The following is a 20,467-nucleotide window of genomic DNA, read 5'->3' as shown; positions in this document are numbered from 1 at the left end:
CTGGGTGATGGGAGTGCCTTTGGACTTAATGAGGTGACTCTTGGTGGGCTTCTAGATAGCTTAAGGATGAAAGGCCAAGCCATGATTAGAAGCTTGGAACTTTCAGGAGCCCCCCAGTCCTCCTGGAAGGGGAGAGGAGCTAGAGACTGGGATAATAATTGATCACACCTATGTGATGAAACTTCCACAAAATCCCTGTAAGTATGGAGTTCAGAGAGCTTCTGTGTGGGTGAAAACACTTGTGTGCTGGGGGGCTGATGCATCTTAACTCCATGGAGAGAAAGGCTCCTGAGCCGGACCCTTCCAGATCTTGCCCTTTGTATCTCTTCATCTGGTTGTGCATCTGAGTCCTTTATCATATCCTTTATTAATAAATCAGTAAATGTGTTTCCTTGAGTTCTGTGAGCTGTTCTAGCAGGTGACTGAATCCAAGAAGGGGGTTGTGGGAGCCTAGTCGGACAGAAGATGTGGGTAACATGGTGACCTACTGTTTGGGACTGGTGTCTGAAGTTGGGGGCAGTCTTGTGGAACTGAGCCCTTAACTTGTGGGGTCTGCGCTAACTCCAGTTACTGTCAGAATTGAATTGAATTGCAGAAACCAAGCAAAACAGAAATGAGTTAAATAGAAATAAAAGCATCCACCCCTTCCTCTACCCCTTCTATCTCACTCTCCTGTGGTGCAAATAGAATTTATTTTATAGGAATTTCATCTTGGGAGTAAATATAATTTAGTGGCATTTCAATGTCAGTGAGGCTTTAGTTTAAGGTGATCTGTAAACTCCATGAGGGGTCTGTAAACTCCAAAAATGTCTGTTTTTTGTTCCATACTACTTAGTGCAGTGCCTGGCATATGGTAGATATCAAATCTTTGTTGGCAGGTTTATTGTAAAGTGAGAAAAGGAGAAGAATGAAAGAATCTTTACAGAGCATCCTCTGGCCATCAGGCTTTAGGGTATTAGATTTCTGGACTAGTGCAATGGGTCTCAGCGCTGGCTGCGCATTAGACTGTCACTTGGAGAACTTTTGCAGAATACTAATGCTCGGGCCTCACACTCCAGTGATTCTGATTTGATTGGTCTGGATAAGACCCCGGCATCAGTGTTTTAGAATCTTCCCTGGTGATGCTGATGTGCAGCAGGGGTGAAGAACCACTGAACCATAGACAATGTTGCTTATTGAATGTTAATTGAAGAGATCAGTGCTTTACTTAATTCTTTAAAAGTCCTTTATGCTTTGGAGAACACTTTTATTTTTATAGAGATTATTATCCTAATTATGTTTCATTATATTAAAAATATTTTGCATTTTTTAATATACAACATGTATGGTCAGCACATGGATAATCAAAGAATTACTTGTACATTAAGATAATCATTTGACTTCCTGATGGTAGAAAATACATTTTCCTCATCTTAGGTTCATGACATTTTATATGGTATACTTTCTTTTTAAAGGTCCTTTAATCCTAATGGAAAACTGGCATTTAAGCAGTAGAGAAAATACATCATATTAAGAACTTAACAAAAATGTTAAAAAAAAAATCTGAGTGCATTTCTATGCCATATTTTCTATGCCAAAGTAAATGACTCAGCTTGTTTATTCTGTATTGTTCCAGTCATCAGAAATGTTAAGATGGTCAGCTGATGCAAATAAAAAATAAAAGCAATTTGAGTAATTAGAGCCTATCCAAATTATTAATTTTGTGTTTGAGGCAAAAACCAAAGGAACAGAATAGTTAATGCAAGCTTTCTTAAAAAAAAAGCTTTCTTTACTTTGCTGTAAACCTGTATTTTTTAAAGTGCAGATTCTCTGCCTCTTCTCTTGCCCTTCCCAGCTGTTCCCTGCCAAAAGAAACTGTAACTGTGTTATTTATAATAAACTTAAATGCAGGAATAACTGTCAGAATAATTAGTAGTGATGAGCAGTTTTTAAAGTTAAACCATAAACAGTGCAACATTAGTGAAGTGTGTTGTAAATAACTTTGTAACTAAATGCTTCTTAACTTCGGGTTTCTCTTACACATTTTATTTTTTACAAATCTATTTTGAAATCAATATATTTTGCTTATATAATTAAAATCTTGGCAGGTTGCAGCAGGTATGCAAAGCATAGCCAGTCTTGAGGGTAAGTATCCTTATTTGAGGAGATACTAAACTTGGTGCCACGTTGAACTATGTAGAGATAAGGAATGATGGATTACATTAACAAGGAGAAACCCAACTAATGCTTGGCTTTGATTAGACCTTCCTTCTCTGCTAGCGATATAAGTGATAAGACAACTTATATTAAACAATATGTATTCACTTCTAAAAATATTTACAATAACTTGGTAATTATAGTAAAATATAGTCTATACAAATATGAATATAAATATAAAATGGTCTGAGACAAATATGTGAACCCAGTTGATACCCAGAAAATGCTCATGAATGGTGATGGAAAATGTCTTATCTTTCTGTATATTTTCGTATATAAGCAACAACCTTTGTTCTACTATTACTGAATTATTTTTTATTCTAAATAGAAAAAAAGACATTAAAAACATGGGATTAACATGCCATGGTTTTGTACTGCTTGCTAAAAATTCAGCTGTTCACTGGCTTGAAATTTGAAGGCCAGACACTTGAGTCCTAAAATGCAGTTTACTATTTCATACATCAGTCCAAAAATTAAGTCTAGTATATGTGCACTTTTCACTATCTTTCTGAGGTATATTACTGATTAGGAATACAAAAGAACATCTAGTTAGTATTATTTTTTTCCTTTTGTCCAGTGTAATAATTAACCTGATTGGGTCCATTTAGGGCATTATTCTGAAAACATTCTGGAAGAGGAATTCTCATTTCTTAGAAAAGTAACAGAATTAAAAATCTTTCCCAATCACATTCTGGGCTAAAGATAGCTATTATATGAGTTTATCTTTAAATAATAATTACCTGTACTAAACTATTAAAAAAGTGCAAAAGCGTTTAAAATGGAAAAGGAACCAGTTCCTTTGTCCCACCTCAGGAAAACCCACTGCTAACTCTTTCTTAGGTGTACTTTTCAATTTTTTCACATATATCTTTTCCCTTTTCTTTAAACAGACACATACACACGAAGCTATACTGTGCAGTACATATGAAAATCTATGTTATTTTATTTTTTAATTGAAATATAGTTAACGTACAATATTGTGTTAGTTTCAGTTGTATTACATATTGGTTTGACATATGTATGTGTTATGAAGTGATCACCATGATGAATCTGGTGTCATAATAACTGTCTGTCCTTATACAAAGTTTGTTTTTAACATTTTTTATTGATTTATAATCATTTAAAAAAGTTTTTACAGTGTTACTGACCACATTCCTTATGCTATTCTTTTTTCTGGCTGCAGAGATTTCCTTGTAAGGAACTTTAATAAGTTATTTAACTGATCCCATTTTAATAAATATTTAGGTTTCTTTTTATTTTATGATTTTGCTATTACAGTAACTTCCTGGTAGACACCTTTTAATAATTATATGACTGTATTTAGAGTCTTAGAGGTTTCATTGGGTTATTCTAAAGCATCAGGTCTTGTGATATAGTTTGTTATCAATAATTTGACCAAGTCTTTGATGGGCTGACTTGTTATTGTCATCTTTCTTATTTGGAATTCAGAAGCAATATTTAGTTTACAATTTTAATAAGTTAGTTTAGGGGAGTAGTTCCAAGTAATTAAGATTTTACCTTGGGAAGGGGATTATGCCTGTGTGTAAGAAAGATAAATATTCAGAAAAGATGATAGCCCTGGACCGTCATTCTATTGCAGATCTAGTATTATATAATAAACTACTATTTACATACTGACCTGTATTTTAAGCATTTTATTTATATCTTTTTAATCTTCTGAGCAGTCCATTGAGGTTGGTACTAGTATTCTTATTTAATGGTAGATGAGACTGGAGTTTAGGGAGGTTAAATGACTTGCCTCAGGTACCAGAACTGGGCATGCAAAAATTCTATTTTTAAATGTAACTGTGTAACTCATATTTCTTGTTTTGTTGTTGTATTCCCCATAATGAAGCAATATTTTCAGTTATTAAGAACCCAGGGAAAAATAATGGAAGAAAATAAAATAAGCCTATTTTTCTTGAAATTAATGCTCCCATTTTTCTACCACCTCCAACTTTTTCAATTATTCATATAAAAAGTGTTGTACAGTGTATTACAAATAAGCAATGCAAATGAAGGGTAGAAACTTTAATTTGAAATGGCATTATGCTTCATGCTGTAATATAGTCTTGCTTATCCTAAAAGATATTTGCCTAATATCCCCACCATCCCTAGTTCAACCAAAAAGCAGAAATACTTCCAAGAAGCATTTATTCATAAAGGAGCCTCTCAGACTCAGATCTCATTTACTCCTACTTCAGACAGTTCTAATAGGCACTGGGTTTCCTAGCCGCTGGCAGTTGATTAGAAGCAACAAATTAGAAAAATTGCAAATAACACTGTTACAGACAGGAAGGCTGAGAGTTCCAAGAAGGCATAGCTTTTGGTGTAAAGCTGTTAATGGTAAAGGAAAAGTAAACCTAAAAGCAGGCAGAATTTTGAGTTGTTTGGAATCCTTGTCTTTAGTATACTTGGAGTACTCAAGGTCATCAGCCTGTTAAATCACAGTATTGTAATTGATCAGAATGGTAATCCTGAGTATTATTTTCAAAAGTAAATTATGCTGGGAAGGGGAGTGTATAGCTCAGTGGTAAAGTACGTGCTTAGCATGCATGAGATCTTGGGTTCCATCCCCAGTACCACCATTAAAATAAATAAATAAACAAATAACCCAACTTTATTCCCCCCCATTTTTTTTTAAAGAGCACTCAGCTCTTTGTTTTATAACATCTTTTTCTTTCTTTTTAAGGCACTGTTACATATTTTTATTTTATTTGTGGGGAGGTAATTAGGTTTATTTAATTACTTTTTTGATGTGAGGTACTGGGGATTGAACCCAGGACCTAGTGCACGCTAAGCACGCACTCTACCACTTGAGGTATACACTCCCCCCCCAATTTTTTTAATTTAAAATTTTTTAAAGAACTTAAAAAAAAAAGTAAATTATGCTAAATGCACTCTAATGAACAAAACAGGGATTGCCATCCACAAAAGAAAGGGCAAATTATACTGAATAAATACATGAAGCATTGTCATACCTGGACTAGCAGATATAATACGTTCTTATCTTTTAACTTTTGCAAAGGGCTCCTTTATCAGAAATTTTGTCATTGTTGAAGTTAACAGTTCAGCCTATTAGTGCTGCAGAGTCTCAAAAACAAATTGATGATGACTCAAAAGTGTGTATGTATGTGACTGGGCAGAATCTGTGTTGCTACAGGACTTCTTTGCAATTAGCTTGCAGAACTTGATTCTCCTCAAACTGTTGTGATTGCTCTGTACATCCTATAAATTATTTACACCCTGATGGTACTAAACGGCTACTTTATGGCACCTCTGGCTCCACATGATATCAAGAACTTTAATAATTCATCTTTTATTACAGCTGCATCCCTGTAGATTAGCATGAGTGGGAGCTGAATTTACAACACTCTTAAGGCCTTCTCTGAGACCTTTACTCTTTAAACATCATATCCATAAATATTCAGGAATTAGTGCTATTAAAAATAAAGGAAAGATTATTGACTGTTAAAGAGCTAAACTCTTTAGGTTAAGTTTATCAAGCATTAGATTACTTTAATTTTTAAGTGCATTTTAAGGATATTTCAAGGAGAAAGTCTTTGAAAGACAGTTCTCCATTTCAGGACTCAACTTAAAAAAAAAAAACAACCAGATAAACTAGCATTAGTTTATGTGAATTAAACAGAATTAATGACTGGCCACTGACAAGAGTAGTGAGAGACTTTTATTTTGAGAACTATTGAAATTCTGAATTAAGGGTTTTACATTCGATTTTAGAGGTCATTGAATTTTTCTTCGTCAGCCTTTTTGTGTACTTTAAAAAAAGAAATAGAAAAGGCATGCTTATGGAGATCCAGAGTGTCTGTGTATTCCCATATACCCAAGTCATGTTAATAGTTGAGTTGATGTTGAATTTATGTTCACAGTTTTGAAGTGACTCTACCTCTGAGCACTACAAATGTTACTTTCAAAAAAGACAGAAAGATTACTAAAGTTGGCAGTGGTTGTACCCTAGCACTAGCACAGTGCCTGGCACATGGTTCAGAAAACGTTTATAGCACTAATACCTGGTGATCAGATCAATCCATGTAGTTCGAGTTATATATCTGGTATTTTGATATAATAGCTATACTGATTTATACTAGTTGCTTTCTACAATAGTACTACTTTGGGAGTGTATTTCAGTTCACTGTTAGTGTTTTTTAGTCCATTCAGTGTGGATTTGTTGCAGAAAGGTACAGAGAGCCTCATTATATGGGGTTCTGACCTATGAGGCGTGTATTCTTAAGACAGTATTAGTCTGTAGAGAGGCTCCAAAGTATTTCAGTTGTCCTTTGGGTTCCATTGAAAAGCCTAGAGGTTCTTCAAAGATACAGAAAAAATTACTCTTTCCCCTTGTAGAGACACTGGACAGTTTTCACTGATACTAAATACATAGTGGTTTATACCATGTATAAGTTGAGTTTAATTTGATTGATTTAGTTTTCTTTAATAATGACTTTCTTTAAAACTGACTGGTCATCATTGACATCCATGAGAAAACTATACATTTCTCCATACAGTCAAAAGTTACAGTACCAAGGAAAGTAGGGTTTGGAAGGGCATTAGAAGCACTGATTAAAATGAAAGCCCTTAATCTGTGAAAGGAAAAAAAAAATCTAGAAAGCATGAGATACAGAATTAAATCCTGCTATGGTAGCCTACTGCGCAGATGACATTAGCTCTCTATTTGCCAGACCAGCCAGCCACCTTGGAGCAGAATATCTAACTTAAAATAGAACAGCTGAATTTTTCCTTCAGTTGAAACAGCACAGTAAATAAACATCTTTTCACTTGTATGAAGTTCTGTTTGTTGTTCAGCAGCAAGTGTGAATTGGATGAAAAAGTATCTGCATATAAAGTTCTTAAGTGGAGTGAATTGCTGTTTTTCTCTATTAATAGTTCCTGACACACTCCTCCACTCATGAGTGTCCTTGAGCTTATACCTAGTGCCAGGTATTGTAGAATAAAGGTTTAGAACTGTTGTTTGACCTAGACTCAATTATATTATGGTGTAAATCAAGCTTTTAAATGGAAGTGGCTAGGCTTTACAGATGGGCAGACATGAATCTAGCTGAGAGCAAATTGTTCTCCTGTAATAGAGACATCGGTCAAAGCTGCATGCATCTGTCAACTGGCTGTGGTGGCACAGTGAGATAAAGTGATCTGTAATGTTCCTCTAGTGTGCCCCTATTGCTAGCCATATTGTAATGTATAATACATCTCTTGGGCAGACAGCTTGTGTGGGCTGGAATCTACCTCAGCCCTGAAAAGATGCCAGAAAGCATCAAGGTGAATTTTTTAAGCCTATTTAAATATTTAGACTCTTGAGTGATTTCAGTGAAATCTCTGCTGTATCTGATAAACCACCTGCTAGAAGTGAGATGGAATTTCCAGTTTATGGCTCCCTTGCTTATTTAGCTTTGTGACCTTGGATTGACAGTGATTAATCTCTGCCTGTTTCTGTGTCAGGAAAGTGAGGATTGTAAAAAGTATTTGCTTCATAAGGTTGGTTTAGGCAATTAATATGTATAAAGTGCATAGAGGAGTGCCTGGCGCTTAATACACATTAGCTGCAGGCACCACCATCATCATCCTCATTGAGAACACAAATTGGAGTGAGAGGAATTTCCCTTCCCTGAAGCTACTTTGCTTTTTTGGGGGGAGGGGGGTTAAACATTTTTTTATTGAGTTACAGTCATTTTACAATGTTGTGTCAAATTCCAGTGTAGAGCACATTTTTTCAGTTACACATGAACATACATATATTCATTGTCACATTTTTTTCTCACTGTGAGCTACCACAAGATCTTTTATATTTCCCTGTGCTATATCATATAATCTTGTTTATCTATTCTACATATGCCTGTCAGTATCTACAAATTTTGAACTCCCTGTATCCCTTCCCACCCCCCTTCCCCTTGGCAACCACACATTTGTATTCTATGTCTGTGAGTTTGTTTCTGTTTTGTATTTATGTTCTTCTTCTTCTTCTTTTTTTAAGATTCCACATATGAGCGATCTCATATGGTAGTTTTCTTTCTCTTTCTGGCTTACCTCACTTAGAATGACATTCTTCAGGAAGAGCATCCATGTTGCTACAAATGGTGTTATGTTGTCAGTTTTTATGGCTGAACAGTATTCCATTGTATAAATATACCACATCTTCTTTATCCAGTCATCTGTTGATGGACATTTAGGCTGTTTCCATGTCTTGGCTATTGTAAATAGTGCTGCTATGAACATTGGGGTGCAGGTGTCTTTTGGAAGTAGGGTTTCTTCTTGATATATGCCCAGGAGCGGGATTCCTGGATCATGGTAAGTCTATTCCTAGTCTTTTTGAAGAATCTCCATACTGTTTTCCACAGTGGTTGCACAAAACTGCATTCCCACCCGCAATGTAGGAGGGTTCCTTTTTCTCCACAGCCTCTCCAGCTGTCATTGTCGTTTGTGGACGTTTGAATAATGGCCATTCTGACTGGTGTGAGGTGATACTTCATTGTAGTTTTGATTTGCATTTCTCTGATAATTAGTGATACTGAGCATTTTTTCATGTGCTTATTGATCATTCTTCCTTGGAGAATTGCTTATTTAGGTCTTCTGCCCATTTATGGGTTGGATTGTTTCTTTTTTTCTTATTAAGTCGTATGAGCTGCTTATATATTCTGGAGATCAAACCTTTGTCGGTTTCATTTGCAAAAATTTTCTCCCATTCCATAGGTTGTCATTTGGTTTTACTTATGGCTTCTTTTGCTGTGCAGAAGGTTGTAAGTTTAATTAGGTCCCATTTGTTTATTCTTTTATTTCTATTGCTTGGGTAGACAGTCCTAGAATGTTTTTGAGATGTATGTGAGATAATGTTTTGCCTATATTTTCTTCTAGGAGGTTTATTGTATGTTGTCTTATGTTTAAGTCTTTGATCCATTTTGAGTTGATTTTTGTGTATGGTGTAAGGGAGTGTTCTAGCTTCATTGATTTACATGCTAAATGTTGTAAACTAAACTGTCCAGTTTTCCCAACACCATTTGCTGAAGAGACTGTCTTTATTCCATTGTATATTCTTGCCTCCTTTGTCGAAGATCAGTTGACCAGAAGTTTGTGGGTTCATTTCTGGGCTCTCTGTTCTGTTCCATTGGTCCATATGTCTGTTTTTGTACTAATACCATGCTGTTTTGATTACTGTATCTCTGTAGTATTGTCTGAAATCTGGGAGAGTTATTTCTCCAGCCTCTTTCTTTTTCTTCAGTAATGCTTTGGCAATTCTAGGTCTTTTGTGGTTCCATATAAATTTTATTATGATTTGTTCTAGTTCTGTGAAATATGGCCTGGGTAATTTGACAGGGATTGCATTAAATCTGTAGATTGCCTTGGGCAGTGCCTTTTTTTTTTTTTTTTTAAAGGAAGACTGCATCTCTGTCAGGGATATGGGTCAACTCCAATTCTAACATAGAAGCTCACTATTTTGATTTGTGAAATCCATCTTCACATTTTTATCTGCAGCTGAAATGTAATATAGTACAGTATGATATATTATGTGAAGTATATATTACTTTTAAAAGTATATAAAGCATAATAATTAAAGTAAAGTGTAACCTTACTGGAAGAGATGAAGAAACCATAATGTTGCTTTAGAATGATCTACAAGATGTATTATTGTTAAGTGAAAAAAGCAAGGGGCAAAATAATGTGTAAATTATTCTATCATTTGTATAAAATTTTTCTGATACCATGTATAAAATATCTGATAGGCTGTGCAAGAAATGGTATATTTTCACTTTTTACTGTTGGGGAGGGAAATTGGATGGCTAAACGCAAAGGTGGGAGTTTTTTTACTGTATATCCTTTTATACTTTTTGATTATTGAACCATGTGAATGTATTCCCTAGTTAGTAAAAACAAAAACAAAAAACCCTCATAAAAGTGGAAAAGTAAAATAGCTATTTTGAAGTCTAGATAAATTTTTATTCATCCTTTGTAAACATTTCTTTTTATCTATACTAATCATATTCAGATTTGACAGGGCTTTTAGATTCCTGTTTTAATTTAGTTGTTTTTTTTTTCCTTTCCTTTAAGTGTGTTTTTGACACTAAACTAGGATCTTTTGTCCTTCATTTAGGGATTTGAGTCATAATCGATTGTCTAACTGGAACGTCAGCTTGGAATCTCAAACATTACAAGAAGTGTAAGTTATTTTTATTTATTTAAATTTACATTAAATTCCTTGAAGTGATTTGATGAATTATGAATGTCAGGATGTTCAATCCAGAAATGTCAAAAAACTGAAGGAAAAAAACTTTATATTAAAACACCTTGTTTAAAAAACCTAAACTTGTCTTTGGCTTTACTGCTTTCACAAACGCTGGGTATTATGCCATTGGGTGGGTGATCTCAAGTTGTAAACTGTGTGGAGATACTGTTCTATGTCCCTGAGGCCTAAAGTAAGATTTGTTTTTCCCCTTTTCTAAGTAAATATGTTCTTTTTTTTTTTTTTTTTTGCCAGTGTTTCAGCCAGTGAAACTATTGCGTAAACTTTTTTTTTATGTTTTGACTTGTCTAAGGTGGAGACGTCACGTCTAAAGTAGATTTATATGAAATACAATGTTTTTGGTATCATCTGAAATGTGGTAGTTAATATAATTCCATTTTCCACTTCACTAAAGTTTTTCCTTTAGTGCTGAGATATATTATTGTATGTTTTTTGGAGAGAATTTTCTAAAATATCATTAATATCAGTTATTGCATTGTGGTATTCCCAGGAGCATGACTACTGAGGCCTGTTTACCTCTATGCTAAACACCCCCAGAATCCTCAGATGAATTTTTCTTTTTAATTTTTTTCTGACAAGGGGTACGTTGTGCTTTCATTGTCTCTTCATTCTATCCTTCTCTGCCTCACGTTGACTGCCTCCAGTCTGCTGTGGACTGTGAACAATTGACAAGCTTATTAGCTGAAAGAGTAGGCCCTGAGGAAAAACCTACTTTTTAAAAAATTTACATTGAAAATTTACATTTTTAAATGCTCAATGGGAAATGCATGAGCTTTATTATTTGGACTTTGTAAGTTCAGTTCATTACTTGGAGGCCTTTTACGTCTGGTTTCTTTTCTGTATTCTAGATTGTTGAGGTGGTTCAGTGATTGGAAACCAGGTCGGTGAAAATAAGATTGCATTAGATTTGCTACTAAAACAGTTGAGACAGTCCCTGTTAGGTCTGTGGTCTCAAGCAACTTTCCCTAACTTTGAGTAACTTAAAAAAGTGTGTGTGTGTGTGTGTGTGTATTTAAAAAATTTATGTAATTAACTTATTTATAATTTATTTTATTATAAATAACTATGTATAGAAATGTGAATTATTTTTTTATTTTTTACTTTAAAATTTAAAAAATTATTTTAAAATTTATTTTAAAATTAAAAAAAATGTTTCCCCCTTAACAGAGGCACTGGGGATTGAACCCAGGACCTTGTGGAAGCGTGTGCTCTACCACTAAGTTATATCCTTTACCCCAGAATTATTCTTTAAGGAGGACTCAAATTAGGTGTTGTAGAAGTAACTGTTCTACACCAGAAATTGACACAACATTGTAAACTGACTATACTTCAATAAAAGTATATTTGAAAAAGAAATAACTATTCAAAGAACCTTGCTGAGATTAAAAGTATTTAATGTGCAAAATACTTCCTAATCTAATATTGGTATCAAGTCATAGAACTACACCATGAAAAAAATTTTTATTACTATCTGTAATTTCTCAGAAGGATACATTTAATTTAACTCATTTGGGGCCAGAGGCTTTTTTTTTTTTTCCTCCAAATTTGGCGCCTATCCTAAAGAATATGTATTAGCCAAAAACCACAACTCAAGAGGTAACATTTCCTTCACTAAACTTCTATACCTGTTTTTCCTCCTACTTAGGAAAATGAATTATAATGAACTAACAGAAATCCCATATTTTGGAGAACCAACCTCTAATATTACTCTACTGTCATTGTAAGTAAAAAAATTTCAGATCTTTTACTTAAATTATGAATAGTACACAGTTTTTTATTTTTGTTTTAGATACCCTTGTTGTTGATTGTAATTATTTAACATTTTTGTGGTCTAGGGTAGATCACTGGCAATAGCTTCAATATAATCTTTGTTTTGTAGAGTCCATAATATAATCCCAGAAATAAATGCAGAAGCGTTCCAGTTTTATCCTGCTCTTGAGAGTTTAGATCTCAGCTCAAATATAATATCAGAAATCAAGACATCTTCATTTCCTCGAATGCAGCTTAAATACCTGTAAGTAAAACGGAGTTTAAACTAGTTTTACTTCAAAGTGCATGTTTATTATTCATTGATACTTACTTTCCCAGATAGATCTTTTGTGATTTTAATATGCTTATGTGAAACAAACCTAGGGTTGAATTGTTTTGGTGGTTTTTTTCCTACTCTTATTAAAGAATGCACTACTTTCAGAAAATATTAAGTATCCAGGATAATTTTTGAGATTTAATTTTGGATTGTGTTTTACTAACAGTTTTGTAAGAGTTAAATGGGAGTGATGTTAAACAGTGGCTTACCTAGTATAGTGATGATGATAATTAGCATTTGTGCTAGTGCTTTACAGTTTACAAAATATATTCACACACACTGTTTCAACTCAAATGAAGTTGTTATTTTTATTCTGCATTTGAAGAAACAAAGCAGTTAAGTGACTTGTAAAGTTGTGTACAGTTGCTGAAGGGTAGAGCTGGGACTCATTTGTGACTTGGGGCAGCTTTCTGGTGGTAGAATGTTTTGTTTCACTAATTTGTTGTTGTTGTTATCTTGTTCATTTTAGGAATTTGAGTAATAATAGGATAACCATCTTGGAGGCTGGTTGCTTTGATAATTTGTCAAGTTCCTTATTAGTAGTAAAGTTAAACAGGAACAGAATTAGCATGATCCCACCCAAGATCTTCAAGCTACCTCACCTCCAATTCTTGTGAGTAAATAGATGGATTATAAGAAGATCGTTTTTTCTTACAGTGTCTGTTTCTTCTTCTTATTAGCACGAATTAGCATACCCAATTTTCTGACTATAAAACTGTTTTTGTTAAAGGGAACTTAAAAGAAACAGAATTAAAGTTGTAGAAGGTCTTACATTCCAAGGGCTGGACTCCTTAAGATCTTTGAAAATGCAAAGGAATGGAATTAGCAAACTAAAGGATGGAGCTTTTTTTGGCTTGGATAACATGGAAGAATTGTAAGTACTATGAAGTAGAATAGGAGATTGTTAGGAAAGGAGTCTGGGACTTTACAGTGCCAAACGTCTAGGATAGTTGCTTTAACTATACCAAAGTACTTAAGCTCTTTCTCCCTTCTCTAATGTGAAATAATATTACAGACAAAACTGTTTAAGTTTTGTTATCTAACTGATACTTTTTTTGTCATTCTTAAAAACATTTCATCTAGAAGTTTATATTCCCTTATAAATATAATAATGAAGTGTTTGGCTGGTGAAAATTACCAGAATTTACTCAGAACAGGTATACTGTACCTCTTACTGTGTTGATTTTATAGATCTGGTATTTTAGACTTTAGATATTTTACTGCCTTCTTGCACTAAATCTTAAGTAACAAATACTTAGGAATAGAACTTGCTCACTTGGGTTGAGCTTTAAAAGTATATGCCTCTCTGAGCAAGTCTTAATGAAGATTTTTGGAATCTTCTCATTGCAATGCCTTGTTCTGAAACATATTTCCTTCTTTCTTTCTCTAATTCTGCAGAGAACTGGAGCATAATAACCTCACAGAAGTGAACAAGGGGTGGTTGTATGGCTTGCGAATGTTACAGCAGCTCTATGTGAGCCAGAATGCTGTTGAACGAATCAGCCCTGATGCATGGGAATTCTGCCAAAGACTCTCCGAACTGTAAGGGTTGGGTGGCATTTCAGTGGAGGCTGTAAGACTAGAGCAGATTGAATAAGTCATTCCCTGGCTAGTAATGAGACTAATATTCCTCTTTATTAGAAGTTTGAAAGCTCTGAATTTATCATGTAAATAAGAATATGAAAATTGAACTAAAATAAAGTGAGTTCTTTACTTTCCATGTTTCCTGTTTTTAGTGATTTGTCCTATAACCAGTTGACCCGCCTGGATGAATCTGCCTTTGTGGGTCTGAGCTTACTGGAGAGATTGAATTTAGGGGACAACAGAGTCACTCACATTGCTGATGGTGTTTTTAGGTTTCTTTCCAACCTTCAGACACTGTAAGTACATCTGTCATTTTTTGTCTTTTTGCTAACTTTTTTAAAGCAGTAAAGCAAATAAATTAAAACAACTAATCAGTCTATAGATTCATGTATGTTAATATTTTGCAGTTCTTCTGTCCTGTGCCTTGGGGCAAGGCAGTCTTATTTATCTCAATCCCTATACATAAATTTTACTTATTTCTAGCCATTTTGATATGTACTTTAGTTCTAAGTTAATTAAATAACAAAGCATTTCTTATTGTGCCAGTTACTATGGAATAAAACACAGTTGCTGGTGTCCAGAATGCACGTTTTCTTATTCCTATGATCTTGGACTGCCAGTAGTTTACCAGAACTGCCACTTCTCATTCAGAAGGATGCAGGATGTGTAGTGGGAACAGCTCTGGCACGTTCCCACTGTCACTAATTTGCTGCATGACTTTGGACAGAAAACAACTAACATTTATTAATGATCTGATATGGGCCAAGTGCTTTCAGGATACTAGGACATTATTGGTCTTTTCCATATCAGGAGACTGAGGTTCAGAGAGATGAAAGTGATTCACATACCTTTGTAAATGTTTGGGCCAGGATTAGAACCCAGGTTTGTTTGATACTAAAGCTTATGTGCTTTTTATTACACTGCCAGATGAGCAAAATCACTTAGCCTTTCCTTGATGTTATTACTGTTGTTGTTGTTGTTGTTGGTATTTGGTCTTGTCCAGTGAAGGATGGACGTAGGATTAGATGGTCGCTAAAGGCAATTTCAGCTCTAGAATTCTGTGGTTCTGTAAGTTGAATGTTTTACCCTGATCATGAAATATAATTGTATGAAGAGATATTTTAATGAAATATAGTCATGTCAAACATAGAGCAGAAGAAGAGAAAAAGAGTAATTAGTAGAATTTGTAGATTCTTAAGGTTTCTGGATAGGGAATTATCTGGTCCTCAGGTTTAAAGTTGGTAAATGGTCTCAGACAAGAGGCAAGCTTCCAACTTTGGGACCTAACCATCAGTGTCAAAGAAGCATGATAATTTTGTAAAGGTGTCTATGTATGCAGAAGTGTGTGTTTAATTTTTTTTTTTTGTAATAAGGTTTTCCTCCTTCAGATTTGGCCTTGAAAAATTGAAAGTGTTTTCCTTTTTTCCCCCTTTTTCTCTTTTCTACGTTATCAGAGGTGCAATTAGATCAGTGCAAACTCAGGAATTTATGTTAGATGCAGCTGTAGCCTTTTGGCAGTGCATGGGATGGCAAACAGGTTCTTTAGTATACCACAGATGATTACTTTTAATATTGAAGTTTGGGAAAGTAACTGCAGAATTAATGATTATCTAATGCTACAAAGATAGTTAAGGCAGAACAAATCTGAGATATTCTGGCTTTAGACGAGTGCTCTTGCCAGAATGGATGTGCTTCTTACTCACTTTGGTGACTGAGTTCTGTTTATGCTGTTCTGTGGAGGAGAGGGCAAAGCCCTGCAGCATTGAGCCATCAGTTGTTTCAGTGTTTATTCTTCAGTAAAATAAAATGATCTTTGTTAGCTTTCACGCCAAGTAAAGATGGAGCCAAATGGGAAGAATGATCTACCTCCTTACTGTTATTCACACGGCTTTACATATGTCTTATAAAGCAAAAGGCTTTGTGCTTTATTGTGAGATCACTTAAGGAAGCAGAGGTGATTAAATATCTTTAACTGGTATTTCTTCCATGAAGACATGGTGTGGTGCAATTACATTTCCTCTGAGAATGAAACAGTGGATTTTAAAAGATCCATACTTCTCCTTTTAAAGAAACAGAGTGATTGCTCTAGCACATGGGTATATCATTCTTACATCCCAGGGGATATGTTTAATTGCTGTTGAGCTGTGAAGCTCTGTATTGACATTCTTTTTGTCAGCCATTTTAGGTTTAAGGGCTCAGGGGAAGGCTTGGGTCACCCAGAAATCCCATTAGTCTGATATCAAATTTGTAAGCCATATCTCCTGCATCTTGAAATCTTCCTGCTTTTTGTAGGACCCTGACTATAATTTTTAATATGCTAACACAACTACAGGCTGTTAGCTAGGAAGATTAATACTAACTTAGCAGGTTGCTTAATTTATTTATCAAGGTCGGCTTAATTCTTAGCTTATGAGAATTAGATTTTACATGCTTATCACAGGTATTCTTTAAAAAGAAGAGTTGTGTTCATCATAAATAACCTTTAAAACAAGGATCAAAATTAGCATTGCTTGTCACGATGCCTGGTGGTGTAATGGTCATGTTGACTAACATAACTTGTCTATCCCTAACATTTTTTATAGAAACTTAAGAAACAATGAAATTTCCTGGGCCATAGAAGATGCCAGTGAAGCCTTTGCTGGACTTACAAGTCTCACTAAATTGTATGTATTTATAATATGTACATATGTCTACGAAGGTTTATTTTCAAGAACCAATTGAAGATGTGATTGGATTGTATCTATTTGCTATGGCTGGAAAGCCTGAACCTCTGACTCATCCAGTAAAAGAAGATGCTTTGTTGTTTATTAACATTTTTGTTTTTTGGTTTGTTTTTAATTTTGTTTCTTGTGGTGGGACACTTTCTCTGAAAGGGCACTTAAATGGAAGTTATTTATAGAACTAGAATTTTGATTAAAGTAAAAGAAATGCACTGAGAAATCAGAATTGAATCAGTAATCTGTTTAATCATGTGAGATTTGTAAGTAATTTAACTAGCAAGAGAGGATTCTCTCAAGTAAGATTTTAGAATCGTCTCCCATGAGAATTTCTCCAAGGCTTCATCTGTATTTGTCTGAGTGTCTTTGACCTGATGGTCTTTCACTAAGAAGGGAGAAACTGGAAATGTAATCCAGTTTCTCATATGAAAACTACGAGTGTATCTGTGGTCAGGATGGTTGTTGACGGGTACCTCACTGAGCGCCAAAGTCTTAATAGAGGCCTTTCTTCTGTGCTTTGCATTGGTTAATAATAAAGGTTCTGAATTTTCTTAAAAATGCATGTTAAGTTTATTTTCACTTTTATAGGTAAATGTTTGTTCTAATGAATTTAATTTTGTTTAGTGGAAAGCTTTATTAGAAAGGTCTGTTTGTATTTCAGAATCTTACAAGGAAATCAGATTAAGTCAATTACAAAGAAAGCATTCATTGGTCTTGAATCCCTTGAGCATCTGTAAGTATTTTGTATCCATTTTGCTCAGTATATGAATAATCTTTGCTATTAGCAGAGGTTTTCATGACCACTTAAAATGTTTATATAACTTAATTGTAGAAATGGTGACTGGTAATGTTTCATTTCTCTTCATTTCAGAGATTTGAACAACAATGCTATAATGTCTATCCAAGAAAATGCTTTTTCTCAGACTCGCTTGAAAGAACTGTACGTAACTTTGTCTTTTTTGTCACCAAATAGATCATTATCCATGCTTGTTGTGCTTAAAGGGTGCTGAATGTGAGCCAGATGTTTCCCAAAGCACACAATTCAGGCAGGAAAAAAGAAAGTGTTAACATTTAGTTATTTTAGTGGCTGGATATAATTTTAAAATAACTCAACATTGAAAAGCCCAGAGTGTGAGGCACCAAGACCTGTTTTTTTCCTGTGCTGCTGATGCTTTTGGTTAAAGAGTACTTAGCACCACTCCTTATGCTTTATGTATACCCTACCATTCCTTTTTTATGCCCTCATTCCTTTTCGGACTTTGGAGGCATATGTTCCCAATTCTTACCCTTTGGGGTAGAGTACAATTAAGGTATTATATAATTTTTTGGAGATGATCTAGCATTTTCAGTATAATGACCAGAGAGAATGTCTCTAAATTTGTTTTTTCAAACTACTAAAATGTTCCAAAACTGTTGAATAGTTAATAATAGAAACATACGTATCATTTTTTTACCTTTTTTCATTCATGATTTTAAAAAAGTGTTCTTATTTTGCAGGGAGAGGGGTGGTTAGTTGGGCAGTGCTTTTAATTTTAAACTCTAATGATTTGACTATTTAGCCAGTGGTAAGGATCAACAGACTACATCAACTTATCTTGCCTTGCCTGAAACCTACTCAGAGGAAGTAGGACCAAAACTGATTCATGACAAAATAAGGATAGAAATTCAGAATAAGCATTTAGAAACTTTTAGAACAATTTGATATTACTGTGACACTTTTGTTGAATTTTATGAGTATTGGTTTACAACAGATTAGGAATTTAAGAAACTGATCCTTCTCCACATATAGTTTGAGATGCATTGGAAGTAGGTTGGTTCAAACTGTCTAGGTTTAAATTCTTGCTCCATTCTTCACAACTAGGTGTTTAGCCTAAGACTCAGTTTCCCTTCTCAAAATGGAAATAGCACTATCCTCAGGGTCATGTGAGGATAAAATGAGATAATTTGTTTATTCAAGAAATATTTATTGTCCTCTGCTATGTAAGTTACTGTTCTAGATGCTGAAAATGCAGCAGTGAACAAGACAGTTTGTCCACGTAGCATATTACAATACTTTCTATAAGGAAGATAAATAGTAAACCAGTAGGTATATAATATCTCATCAGGTGATAAGTGTTCTGAAAAAAAACCAGCTGGGTCAAAGGTGTGCACAGTGACAGAGATTGCTATTTTAAAGTAGCGAGGGAAGGCTTTTCTGAAGATAACAGCCTTTGAGCTAGGACCTTAATGAGATGAAACGGCAAAACATTGAATGCTGGGCAGAGGGTGTTCCAGGCACAGGGAAGAGCAAGTGAAAAGGGTTTGAGGTAGGAGCTTGCTTTTTTACTTGAAAAACGGCGAAGACACTGGTGTGGCTGGAAGACAAGAGCCCAGGGAAGAGTGGTGGGAGTTGGGGTCAGAGAGTTATGCAGGCTTGATCACGTAGGGCCTAATAGGCCATGAGGAGTTAGGATTTTTTTCCTCCTAAATGCATTAGAAAGCTTCTGAGGGTTTTGAGAAGATGTTCCGCACAGAGCCTGGCACATAGTAAAGGTGAATGAATAACGAAAATAATAACAAAAGTTAAAATGTATGGAGACCATCTTTCTGCCAGATTTTTGAAGTGGCTTTTGGGGGATAGGGGGAAGGCATCTCTTGAGATATTTTGAGTTATTTCTCCTAAGGCTTAGTTTAACTTGAAAAGGTACAGCTTACTGCATATCAGTATTACTTTTTTTGGTTGTGATAATCTGAGGGCCAGCAAGAAAGTTTTAACTCCTGTTAAGAGAAAACAGTTTATAATATAATTTAGATAGTAGATGAAAATAGTTATTATAGTTTCATTCTTCAGAGTCATGTAGAAATTTGGAAGTTGGTTTGAACAATCTGCTAATGTAGGGACTCTGATGCAACTTTTTTACAGAGAATTTTTAGTCGCTTTTAGTACTTTAAATTTAAGACATGTTTGTAGTACTTTTCACATCAACAGTTATTAAACTATCTTTTAATACCTTTTGGTGTTCTTCATAGTGCTTTGCATAAATATTGGGGGGTGGGAGAGGCAAATATAAATTAAAAATTTTTTGCTTTAAAATTATATAATCATGGTAGAAAATTAGAAGATACGGTTAAACCAAGAGGGAAAGAAAGACTGTTAATATTTTGGTGTATATCTATCCACACTTGTTGAGAGAGTACAGGGTACTCCATTAGACATGTGTGGGCGAGGTTCATTAGTTTGTGAAGGGTGGAAAGATGCAAAAGAAACAGAAGTGAAATGAGTTAATGTGAATTCAGTGAAATCTGTGGCCAGGTACTGTGTCAAATGCTTTATTTAACATTTTTCTTTGAGGTAGGCATTCTCAATCCCATTTTCCAGAAATAGAAACAGATTTTAGAGACATTCAGTATCTTGCCTAAGGTAAGTAGTCGAATTAGGATATGAGTCCAGATTTCATGAGCCAACTTATACCTAAGAAAGCATACACCAGACCACGTCACTCCTCTGTTCTTAACCTTCCAGTAGCTTCCCATCACACATAGGAAGAAAACAGCTCAAGTTCTTCCCTTAGTTTATAAAGCACCTGTATGGCCTGCTCCTACTCCGCCCAGCTCTCTAACCTCAGTCCTGTATCT

At 34.7% G+C, this 20,467-nt stretch overlaps 1 protein-coding gene across 3 annotated transcripts in view; it reads left to right on the top strand.

Moving 5' to 3' along the window:
* The window catches only part of LRIG2 (leucine rich repeats and immunoglobulin like domains 2), a 51,212-nt gene that overhangs the window by 14,138 nt on the left and 16,607 nt on the right, over window positions 1-20,467 (top strand). For all 3 annotated transcript variants that reach the window (XM_006213661.4, XM_072967970.1, XM_072967971.1), the window contains 10 exons: window positions 10,316-10,381; window positions 12,111-12,185; window positions 12,345-12,479; window positions 13,021-13,164; window positions 13,282-13,425; window positions 13,950-14,093; window positions 14,288-14,431; window positions 16,718-16,798; window positions 17,514-17,585; window positions 17,724-17,792. In XM_006213661.4, coding sequence (XP_006213723.1) covers window positions 10,316-10,381; window positions 12,111-12,185; window positions 12,345-12,479; window positions 13,021-13,164; window positions 13,282-13,425; window positions 13,950-14,093; window positions 14,288-14,431; window positions 16,718-16,798; window positions 17,514-17,585; window positions 17,724-17,792 — 1,074 coding nt within the window. The remainder of the gene's footprint in view (window positions 1-10,315; window positions 10,382-12,110; window positions 12,186-12,344; window positions 12,480-13,020; window positions 13,165-13,281; window positions 13,426-13,949; window positions 14,094-14,287; window positions 14,432-16,717; window positions 16,799-17,513; window positions 17,586-17,723; window positions 17,793-20,467) is intronic.

This window comes from Vicugna pacos, chromosome 9 (genome assembly GCF_048564905.1).
Source record: "Vicugna pacos chromosome 9, VicPac4, whole genome shotgun sequence".
Lineage (NCBI taxonomy): Eukaryota > Metazoa > Chordata > Mammalia > Artiodactyla > Camelidae > Vicugna > Vicugna pacos.
This window is presented reverse-complemented; position numbering and strand designations above follow the sequence as displayed.